General features: G+C 37.8%; 1 protein-coding gene and 1 pseudogene across 2 annotated transcripts; both read left to right on the top strand.

The window, feature by feature from the left end:
* Nucleotides 1-226: 226 nt before the first annotated feature.
* si:dkey-12e7.4 (uncharacterized protein LOC558132 homolog) lies at nucleotides 227-5499 on the top strand. Of its 2 annotated transcripts, none has more exons than XM_051656680.1 (6): nucleotides 227-468; nucleotides 3910-3961; nucleotides 4063-4250; nucleotides 4442-4600; nucleotides 4724-4834; nucleotides 4959-5499. In XM_051656680.1, exons 1-6 carry the CDS (start codon nucleotides 322-324, stop codon nucleotides 5070-5072), a joined length of 771 nt encoding a protein of 256 aa, XP_051512640.1. In that variant the 5' UTR covers nucleotides 227-321; the 3' UTR covers nucleotides 5073-5499. The 2 variants fall into 2 exon arrangements, with proteins under 2 accessions (XP_051512640.1, XP_051512642.1); XM_051656682.1 differs by having other exon boundaries at nucleotides 4747-4834; nucleotides 4959-4989.
* Nucleotides 5500-8208: 2709 nt separating this feature from the next.
* LOC127417084 (synaptotagmin-1-like) lies at nucleotides 8209-9071 on the top strand (annotated as a pseudogene).
* The last annotated feature ends 3278 nt before the right edge of the window (nucleotides 9072-12349 follow it).

Raw genomic sequence — 12349 nt, 5'->3', positions numbered from 1 at the left:
CATTCAGTTGCATTGAATGGACCAAAAGAGATGGGATATTTTTCTAAAAATCTTAATTTGTGTTCAGCAGAAAAAATGGATGGCATGAGGGTGAGTAAATGATAAGAGAATTTTCATTTTGGGTGAACTATCCCTTTAATGCAAAGAAATGAAGCGCATCCACAGGGGAGTTTCTCATTTGAGCATCATTTGACGCAATAGGCAGCCGATTCTCGGATCACGTGGCTCTTGTGAAAGACATACTGTCATCAGTCTGTCATTTAACTTGTGTTACCCCATCCAGAATACAAAACTAATCTCGCTATCTCGAGTAATCACAAAATGACTCATGCATTTAAAAACTGCCCAAATCTAATGGTTACCGGTGCTAGCCGAGGTCTCGGTCTGCAAATAGTTAAGAGTCTGGCAACTGGAGGCTTTTCTCCCGGGAAGATAATCGCTACTGCTCGGAATCCAGAAGGAGCCAAGGTAATGCTCTGACCAGACAATGTAGAAGTAAAGCGGGAAAAGACTTAAGTGTGCTATTCAAATATTATAGACCAATAGTATACAGGTGCATCTCAATAAATTAGAATGTCATGGAAAAAGTTCATTTATTTCAGTAATTCAACTCAAATTGTGAAACTCGTGTATTAAATAAATTCAATGCACACAGACTGAAGTAGTTTAAGTCTTTGGTTCTTTTAATTGTGATGATTTTGGCTCACTTTTAACAAAAACCCACCAATTCACTCTCTCAAAAAATTAGAATACATCATAAGACCAATAAAAATAAAAAAAATTTAGTGAATTGTTGGCCTTCTGGAAAGTATGTTCATTTACTGTATATGTACTCAATACTTGGTAGGGGCTCCTTTTGATTTAATTACTGCCTCAATTCGGCGTGGCATGGAGGTGATCAGTTTGTGGCACTGCTGAGGTGGTATGGAAGCCCAGGTTTCTTTGACAGTGGCCTTCAGCTCATCTGCATTTTTTGGTCTCTTGTTTCTCATTTTCCTCTTGACAATACCCCATAGATTCTCTATGGGGTTCAGGTCTGGTGAGTTTGCTGGCCAGTCAAGCACACCAACACCATGGTCATTTAACCAACTTTTGGTGCTTTTGGCAGTGTGGGCAGGTGCCAAATCCTGCTGGAAAATGAAATCAGCATCTTTAAAAAGCTGGTCAGCAGAAGGAAGCATGAAGTGCTCCAAAATTTCTTGGTAAATGGGTGCAGTGACTGGTTTTCAAAAAACATAATGGACCAACACCAGCAGATGACATTGCACCCCAAATCATCACAGACTGTGGAAACTTAACACTGGACTTCAAGTCAACAAATTAGAATATGGTGACATGCCAATCAGCTAATCAACTCAAAACACCTGCAAAGGTTTCCTGAGCCTTCAAAATGGTCTCTCAGTTTGGTTCACTAGGCTACACAATCATGGGGAAGACTGCTGATCTGACAGTTGTCCAGAAGACAATCATTGACACCCTTCACAAGGAGGGTAAGCCACAAACATTCATTGCCAAAGAAGCTGGCTGTTCACAGAGTGCTGTATCCAAGCATGTTAACAGAAAGTTGAGTGGAAGGAAAAAGTATGGAAGAAAAAGATGCACAACCAACCGAGAGAACCACAGCCTTATGAGGATTGTCAAGCAAAATCGATTCAAGAATTTGGGTGAACTTCACAAGGAATGGACTGAGGCTGGGGTCAAGGCATCAAGAGCCACCACACACAGACGTGTCAAGGAATTTGGCTACAGTTGCCGTATTCCTCTTGTTAAGGCACTCCTGAACCACAGACAATGTCAGAGGCGTCTTACCTGGGCTAAGGAGAAGAACTGGACTGTTACCCAGTGGTCCAAAGTCCTCTTTTCAGATGAGAGCAAGTTTTGTATTTAATTTGGAAACCAAGGTCCTAGAGTCTGGAGGAAGGGTGGAGAAGCTCATAGCCCAAGTTGCTTGAAGTCCAGTGTTAAGTTTCCACAGTCTGTGATGATTTGGGGTGCAATGTCATCTGCTGGTGTTGGTCCATTGTGTTTTTTGAAAACCAAAGTCACTGCACATGTTTACCAAGGAATTTCGGAGCACTTCATGCCTCCTTCTGCTGACCAGCTTTTTAAAGATGCTGATTTCATTTTCCAGCAGGATTTGGCACCTTCCCACACTGCCAAAAGCACCAAAAGTTGGTTAAATGACCATGGTGTTGGTGTGCTTGACTGGCCAGCAAACTCACCAGACCTGAACCCCATAGAGAATCTATGGGGTATTGTCAAGAGGAAAATGAGAAACAAGAGACCAAAAAATGCAGATGAGCTGAAGGCCACTGTCAAAGAAACCTGGGCTTCCATACCACCTCAGCAGTGCCACAAACTGATCATCTCCATGCCACGCCGAATTGAGGCAGTAATTAAAGCAAAAAGGAGCCCCTACCAAGTATTGAGTACATATACAGTAAATTAACATACTTTCCAGAAGGCCAACAATTCACTAAAAATGTTTTTTTTTTATTGGTCTTATGATGTATTCTAATTTGTTGAGATAGTGAATTGGTGGGTTTTTGTTAAATGTGAGCCAAAATCATCACAATTAAAAGAACCAAAGACTTAAACTACTTCAGTCTGTGTGCACTGAAGTTATTTAATACACGAGTTTCACAATTTGAGTTGAATTACTGAAATAAATGAACTTTTCCACGACATTCTAATTTATTAAGATGCACCTGTAGATCTTGTTTGCAGCAGGCCTATACCAGGTGCACATACAGTAATAAGCTTACTGAGTACAATACTGTCCACTGTGTATGGATGGCAAACTTCTTTTCATACACCAAGGGTTTTCGACCTTTTTTCAGGCCATGGACCCCTTGATTAACAAAGAAATTGAAGAAGAACCCCTGTTACATATTTGTATAAAACTAAGTGTTGCATGTCAAGCCTGGAATATAATAACATTATTTTCGTTTATATATTAATGTATTTATTTTCATACTTTATAAAGCTTAAATTGCAAAGCCTTTCTAATGATCATAAGAACGCACTGGTAGTGTGCAGCCTGAATGCTATTGGAGTTACAAATAAAGTACTAATAGTTACAAATAAAATCCAATAACAGTATAATCATCTTTTTGTGGAAATAATAAAGTATGCAATAAAATATGAACAGGGATTGCTCACCACAAATTCTGACATTGTTTACTCACCTTCATTCCAAACGCCATATGACTCATGTGATATATTCCATATTTTATAAATTAACACTATAGTTTTCTGTGTAGAACAGACCGAATTTGTCAGCCACTGACTGTGTTCCATGAGAGCCAAAGTTTTCTTCCAGGGGGGGCGCTTGATGGCTCAGAAAACCGAATCCTCCATCCGCCCACATTTAAATCTCGGAAAGTTTTATATGTCATTGGAGACATTTTTACACTCGATAGTCACTTCTAATAAAAACTGAAGATTGCAAAGAGTTGCCTCAGCAGTATCTATAAAAGCATTTTTTAAATCCTCATCCAGTAATAATAAAGGACTATGATTGGTACCACGTGACAGCGCTGTCGCTACGGTAGCGGTCCGGAACACCGGACTATAATTTATAATGATCCTGGAAACCTTTAATAACCACTGAAATAAAAAGGACCTAAGGCAATTTAAGAAATGCACTTGTGTGGTACCCCCCTGGACATGGTGCCCCTGGGCACATGCCCAATTGCCCATATGGTTAATCCGGCCCTGGTGGTTGAAGTTAACATAATATTCGTTATTTAACATGCAACTAACAAAAATTAGTTGAAGATCGAACAATAATTGGAGGTACCCATTCAGTAATGCCATGGACCCCTTAGGGGACACGGATCCCCTTTTGAAAACCCGTCATATAGCCTACCATTTGATTTGCTTGAGAAATACCTTTTTGCTTTATAGGAACTGCAAAGGCTTGCAGCAGAGCATCAGATCATACATATTATTAAACTTGGTAAGTACATTAGAAGCACTTTCTTGTCTAGAGGAAGCTTTTATTTAAAATTAAAGTTTACCTCACTCTGAAGTGTTAATCATGGTCTTTTCTGTCACTAGATGTTATCAGTCAGGAGAGTATAGACAGAGCCGCATCTGAGGTGGAACAGCTCGTTCAAGAGGAGGGTCTGAACTGTCTCATCAACAACGCTGGCATTAACATCATAGCTGACTTTGAGACAGTCACTGCAGAGAAAATGTTGGAAAACTTCCATACCAACTCTGTTGCCCCATTGATGATCACCAAGGTTTCAGTTCTCAGTTCAATGATCTGGACACAAATACACAATCTAAATGCATGCAGTAGAAGGCCATATGAATAATATTTTTATGCTTCAATTTAGCCTTTCACTTACAATGTAATTATTGCACATCATGTCACACAAATAAACTTTCTTAGCATCTCTCTTTGACAACTTATTGGTTCAATGTCATGCAGGCCATGTTTCCACTGCTGAAGCGAGCAGCCGCAAAAGGATCAGGCATGGGCATCCACAGAGCAGCAGTCATCAACATGTCGTCCCTGCTGGGTTCAGTGGAACTGTACTGGGGTGATCGAGCCAACACTTTCAAATGGTATCCCTACAGAACATCAAAGGTTAGTGTGTCTAGCCCAATTTGTTGAGCTGGCAAACACTCTAAAAAAGGAACATTTGATTCTTTTGTTAGCACATGCTGAACTTATCGGTTTAGATACTGAGTTGCATTCGTGTTGTAACAGAGTGCATTAAACATGGTCACCAGATGCTTGGCAGTAGACCTAAAGGCAGATGGGATCCTGTGTCTGGCTCTGCATCCAGGCTGGGTATGCACTGATATGGGTGGAAAAGAGGTGAGCCTTGTTCTGCTATTGGTCCTTCATAACTGTGTTTGCTATTGTGCCTTACCAAATTGTAACAAAAGTATTACTGCAGCTGCACAATTAATGATTGGCTTGAGTATTACTTTGCATACAGGCACCATTGAGCACAGAGGAGAGCATTTCTTCTGTGTTGTCTGTGATCGGTGGTTTGACTGAAACGGATCATGGCTCTTTTCTCCATTATACTGGTGAACAATTGCCCTGGTGATGCTGCAGATAGTTTTTTAAATGTGCATTATAGAAGCTTTAGTGTTCCTTTTGCTATTTATTTATTTATTTATTTATATATTTAAATATTTACATGTTGAATGCTACATCTTTTTAGATCAGTTGTTTTCTTCCTTGCTTAATATTCCTTTGATATTTTGGGAAATAAATTATTTCAGTGTGACAGCGATCAGAGTGGATCATATGAGAGTTATTGTGTCTTTAGTCACATTAAAATCTTGTCTGAAAAAATCCACTTTTATTTTGCTGAACAAAATAGACATGATTCTTAATGTTATTCACAAATAGAGTTTTCCTCTGTTTATATGACACTTTCCACACAATCACGCTGCCTATTTAAGATTCACTTCTTAGTTGTGTAATATATAAAACATGTTGTAGAAAAGCTTTCGATATTAAAGATTCCATTGGCATTACATGTGTTTTCCTTTTGTGTGTTTTTTGTTGTCAGATTTTTAATTATATTATAAAACTTGTTTGTGTGAGAAAAAGATGGATAACTTCAAATGTATTTTTTATATTCTGATTCACTTTTATTGTAGTGTGTTGGCAGGATAGTATACCCTATATTTTTCTTACAAATAAGTAGGCTACATTGTTTTTAGGCAAACATGTAGATTTCAAGCAAATAAACCTAGTTCAATGCTTGTCTTTTTATTTAGCTATATCTCAGTGCATAGTGCAGAATATAGCCAGAGAACCATCTCCAGTAATGTCTGTTACATGTCCATTGCTTCAGAATATTACAAAGAGGACGTTTTATTCATGCCCTGACCTGTAAAAAGTTTCAAAAGGAAGGCCTATACTCTGTGCTTGGCCATTAAGACAAAGAGGAAAATTGCACTACAAATATAAATGGAAACCTGGAAAAAGGGCAAAGACTTCAGGTACCACATTTCTCTGGTATGAATGTTATTCTTTAAGAGGAGAATGGAGGCTCTCCAGTCTTCAACACTGAAAGTCTTAGTGTTCCATGAGCAATTATCTAATCATGCAAGCTCTTGCAATTTGGATACAAGGCAGTGATAAATTGGCCTTTGTATTTGCACATTTGAGTGGTAAAGCAAAGAAAGGAGAAGAGAAGCAGTTCTACACTTGCCAATGAAACACACTTTATCCATCTTGTTCAGCTAAAGAATCATGGAGGGCACTGAATGAAGTGATCAGACTGGTTTTGTGTTTGCTGATCAGCTGTCAGGTGATGACTGTCTTATGACAGTGTGGTTGAATATTGATTCACTGAGGTTGTAGTTTATCCACAACGATGGAACTCGAGAAAAATTAAAGCTTACGGTGGGGCTTTTGTCTTTTACTAATAATATTCTGAAAATCTATTTAATTGTACATAGAAACAAATTTATCTGTGCCTAAAATAGACAGACACATCATATCAAGGGTTGAATTACATACGTTACAGGATCAACTAAAACTGTTAGTGTACTGTCCTGCCATGGTTTATATGAACATACCTGTAGAATCCAATAGAAATAACATTGTGTCATTTTTCTAGGGCTGTACATAGCAGAGAGGCATGATTTTCTTTACCACTTTGGACATGTCCTTGGGAGAAATTCTGCCATTCTCAGAGAAAATTCAATATTTTATTTGGGGTATATCTGTTACTCATTTGCTTGTAGCCTTCTGTCTTCTAATATGGAAAATTTACCACTACTGTACACATCTTCTTGGTTCACAAAGAACTGATAAGTTTTCATGCAAACAAATATCTGGATGTTGTTATATCTAACCTTTAATATTACTGAAGATATACTATTGCTATTAATTTATATGAAGAACAATATTGTTTATTGTAACTATATTTCATTTAATGACACATGGATGACAAGACAGCTTAGAACACATGCTGCAAAGCTCATGTCATGTGGTTTATGTGAAATTTGTGTCAACATTTAATTCAGGTGAATATCTTGTAAGCAGATGGCCTTTCAGCTAAGAGTGGGGGTTTTCAGTATGCTACACAAACACGAGAAGCGAAGGTGAGATACATTTGAATAAACCATCATTATATTAGCCAGGAATGCATCCACTGTGTACTTTTGCTTCCCAAGATTCTGCTTGCTGTGATCTAGATCAAACAAAATAAATGAAAAGCCCATTTTGCAGATAATTTGCTTTGGCTGTATTTCTAAACACCTAACAAGAGACTGAGAAGTGAATGCAGTCTACTTTTAAAGGTGCACAAAATTTATTTTTTACTCCTGAATAAATTAATTGCAATTTTGAAATATTTGTATAAAATCATAGCCACTCACAAGAGATGAAAACTTCAGTCAAATCAGTAACCTTATAAAAGCTGTTTTATTCTACATGGAGATGGTGCCCTCAAGGGGGCTGCCATGTTAGGATCACATGACCAGCTGAATACTACTCGCTTAATCTCAGTAACCTACATTTGAAATTTGATACTTTTACTCATGGATTAAAGTAATCATGGCTGACTAGAAATAGTACATTTCTACAATGGTACCTGAAAGTGAAAACTATTGATTTTGAATGATGCTACATCCAAGCCTCTAGGTGTCAATGTAAGTCCAAAATTCTGCAAACACAAAAGTTACTGAGTGCACCTTTATAAGTCACTTTAAAGGAATAGTTCACCCGAAAATTAAAATTCTCATTCATCATTTATTCACACATTCTTCTTCTTTGTTATTGGCAAATTGCATTCTTCGTTCATATCGCCACCCACTGAGCAGGGAGGAGAATTTATAGTAAAAAAAGGACTTAAATATTTATCTTTCGCTCACCCTAACCTATCATATAGCTTCTGAAGACATGGATTTAACCACTGGAGTATTCTGGATTACTTTTACGCTACCTTTATGTGCTTTTTGGAGCTTCAAAGTTCTGGCCACTATTTACTTGCATTGAATAGACCAACAGAGCTAAGATATTTGTTTTTAAATCTATGTGTTCAGTATTGAATTGTTTCACATTGTAAGATAGCTTAAGAATGAAAAGGAACACATTTTAGGTATCATGCCGATGAAGATGTACTCAAGACTGATGGGGCTGTGGGGGTACATAAGACTAACAAAATCTGGAAAGACTGCATTACAATAATACAAATTAAGAGCAGACATACACCCCATCAGATGGTCCATTATGAGGAACTGGACCATTTAAGCCACCTGTCTCCTTGCTCCTCCTACTCGAACCTGGGCAGCAGTCAAGACCTGGCAAGCGTACCTGATCCAGAAGAAGGGCACATCCAATGATCTCTGCATTTTTCCGCTGTTCTATGATCAGCTGCAGTCCAGACTGGTGGTGACTGTTCTGGATGCCCAGGATCTGACATTGCGAGACTTCAGTAACAGTGTGGACCCCTTCGTCTGGGTATGACTGCTCTGGGCAGAGAGAGAGGATAAGGAGCAGAGTTCACTAGTGTGTGTTGCATGAGTAGCAGACACGCCTAGTGAAGAAGAGCTGTAGTCCTGTGTTTGGAGATCAGTTCTCTTGCACTCTGGCTGAGGAGGAGGTATCCAGAGTTACTGTTAGATTTGAGGTTAGTAACAGGTTTTGCAATGCGATGAGGAAAACCACTCATTTGTCTTTGATTAATCTTTGGTGGGCTTTGTTGAAAAGATGATAATATGTAGAAGCCTAGATGGTTTCTAACTGGTTTCTTGTAGGTTAGGGATTTTGATAAATACTCAAGACATGGAATTTTTGGGAGAGGCCTGGGCAACCCTGAACAGTTTGAAAATGTAATATCCCCTGGAGATAAGATAGGATCTGCAAGTATCAAAGAATGTAAGATTCATACCAGTTAAACACGTTAGAAATTACCAAATAAAAAAGTGGAACTACCATTACATTTTCTGTGTAGGATATTGTTGGTGAGGCGTTCCTTTCTCTAAAATACATGCCTACATCTCAGAGGTTGGAGATAGGAGTGCTGAAGATCAGAACAATCATCCAAATAAAACAGAAATCAAAGAAAAACATAAATGGTTAAAAGCATTTGAAATGAAATGAACAGTTCAACCAAAAATGATAAAACTCTCTGTAGAAGTTCTAGGTTCGTGGGCAATGGAGCAGTCAGCAGACAGCGAACAGTTAAGGTCAATCTTTATTTTAATGTGAATGGCACGGCTTATAGCCAGCTCAAAACAGGGATCTTTGTGCTGCCGGTCTTTCTCCCAGCTCGTCCCTGGTACTCTCTCCCTGCTCTTACACTCTGGTGGGCCATTTCAGGTCTCCCTCCGCCATCACTATAATTAGAGACAGGTGTTAGAGTAATCATAACCCAGGTGACGATCCTTACTGCTCTCCCTCTCCAGCAGACCGACACATGACCACGCCACCCCCCAAGCGCCACATTCTCATCATTTCCTCACCCTCAAGCCATTCCAAACTCTTCTGTGGAACTGAAAGAAGATATTTTAAAGAATGTATGATGTGTTTTTTTTTTTCCTTCTATACAATGCAAGTCAGTTGTCTCTAAAACTTTCAAGATGCAAAAACACATAAAGGTAGCATAAAAGCAATCCATACAAGTCAAGTGATCTATTCCATGTCCTCTGAAAGGATACGATAGCTTTAGGTAAGAAAATAAAAAAAGTCCTTATTCACTATACAGCTTAACACCTGGCCCAACGAGAAGGAAATGCTTTGACACTGATACTCAATCCCTGTATAATTATACATCAATAAGGCATTGCATTTTAATTTTCTCGTGTTTACTATCAACCTTCCCAACCAACCATCCCTCAAACAAATTAAATTACATTAATTAAAATAATGGCATATTTTTTTCCAGATCAAGTAGAGAAAAAAAAAAAAAAAATCACATTTAGTACGATGTTGCTCCTCCTCTGGCTTTTATGATGGCCTGAATTCTTTGAGGCAAAAACAATATTCTCCATCAAGCTGGTTCCAACTTTCTCGATTAGCAGTTGGCAGATCAGCTTTGCAGGATGGAGCCTTGTCATGGACCAATTTTTTTCAATTTCCACCATAAATTTTCAATCGGATTGAGATACAGATTGTTTGCTGGCCATGTCATTGAGTTGATAAGCCTTTCCTGAAGAAAACTTCAACACTCTTTGCTCTGTGGCAAGATGCATTATCATCCTGAAAAATTACTTCATCACCAAACCTATTTTCTATCAATGGAATGAGAAAAGTGTCCAAAATGTCAATGAACACCTGTGCATTGACTGTTGAGGTAATGATTGCCATCTCCCCTGGTCCTTTACCTGACATTCAACCCCATATCATAAATGACTGGGAAATCTGATTGTTTTCCTTTTATAACCTTCCCATTTTGTTTATAATTGCATCAAGTTTTAGACACAGCTGACTGGGAACAACCAGCTTCTTTTGCCACACCGTGTTGGATTCTTCTTTTTGAAGGTGTCTTATAATCCTTTCCATTGTTTCAATTGACAACTCTATTGTTAGAAATGCAAATTACAAGGTGATTCCATAATTATTTTCTCTACTTGATCTGGAAATAAATATGCCATTAATTAAAATAATGTAATTTAATTTGTTTGAGAGATGTTTCATGAAGCCAGAATGTTTAGCTATTAGACAGAAATTGTTTTGTGTCATATCTGTGATTTTTTATTTGCTACGAAGTAAAAAAAAAAGCTGGGTGAACATCTTCTAAGTGTGGTGATTCCATAATTTTTGCCAGGGGTTGTAATTCATATCTCATTTCCCGAGGTGGAAAGTCTTTTTGAATCTTTCAGAATCTGCTTTTAGGTTGGAATATGAAAACAACATGTGCGCTGTCAAGAATTTGGCTGCTCATTGTGTTTAAAAACACTTTGCCAAACATTTTATATTTTTTCTCATTTTGTTCACTTCTTTTCCACTCATTACCCGACCGTGTTGAACTGCTTTGTTAGCACATGGAAACCTAGATCCCTTGATATGGACAGGAACCAACTGTCACAAACTAAGGGGCCATTCAGACCGAACGCATTATTGCGCTGAAAAAAATAAATAGACGCAGCTCAACAAATAACGGTGTCGCATTTTAAAACTTGACTTTATAATTAATATTAATATTTAGGTTTTTCAGAGAATGTATTTTTAACATGTTTATTTTGTCTTACTGTACTGGCAGAGTTTTTATAGTCAAAACAAGTGAAAAAATCTACCAGTGCTGAAGAAGTAATCCAAAGTATTTAGAATACATTACTGACCTTGAGTAATCTAATGGAATACATTACAAATTACATTTTATTTAATGTATTCTGTAATCTGTAGTGGAATACATTTCAAAAGTAACCCTCCCAACCCTGTATATATATATATATATATATATATATATATATATATATATATATATATATATATATATATACAGTTGTGCTCAAAAGTTTACATACCCTGGCAGAAATTGTGAGAAATTGAGATTTTGAAAATATCATGCAAAACATTTTTTTATTTTATTTTATCTTTTATTTAAGGTTAGTGATCATATGAAGCCATTTATTATCACATAGTTGTTTGGCTCCTTTTTAAATAATAATGATAACAGAAATCACCCAAATGGCCCTGATCAAAAGTTTACATACCCTTGAATGTTTGGCCTTGTTACAGACACACAAGGTGACACACACAGGTTTAAATGGCAATTAAAGGTTAATTTCCCACACCTGTGACTTTTTAAATTGCAATTAGTGTCTGTGTATAAACAGTCAATGAGTTTGTTAGCTCTCACGTGGATGCATTGAGCAGGCTAGATACTGAGCCATGGGGAGCAGAAAAGAACTGTCAAAAGACCTGTGTAACAAGGTAATGGAACTTTATAAAGATGGAAAAGGATATAAAAAGATATCCAAAGCCTTGAAAATGCCAGTCAGTACTGTTCAATCACTTATTAAGAAGTGGAAAATTCAGGGATCTCTTGATACCAAGCCAAGGTCAGGTAGACCAAGAAAGATTTCAGCCACAACTGCCAGAAGAATTGTACGGGATACAAAGAAAAACCCACAGGTAACCTCAGGAGAAATATAGGCTGCTCTGGAAAAAGATGGTGTGGTTGTTTCAAGGAGCACAATACGACGATACTTGAACAAAAATTAGCTGCATGGTCGAGTTGCCAGAAAGAAGCCTTTATTGCACCAATGCCACAAAAAAGCCCGGTTACAATATGCCCGACAACACCTTGACACGCCTCACAGCTTCTGGCACATTGTAATTTGGAGTGACGAGACCAAAATAGAGCTTTATGGTCACAACCATAAGTTATATTTTTGCAGAGGGATCAACAAGGCC

Source organism: Myxocyprinus asiaticus, chromosome 26 (assembly GCF_019703515.2).
Source record: "Myxocyprinus asiaticus isolate MX2 ecotype Aquarium Trade chromosome 26, UBuf_Myxa_2, whole genome shotgun sequence".
NCBI lineage: Eukaryota > Metazoa > Chordata > Actinopteri > Cypriniformes > Catostomidae > Myxocyprinus > Myxocyprinus asiaticus.
Note: the sequence above shows the minus strand (reverse complement) of the source record. Positions and strands in the feature narration are given on the sequence as shown.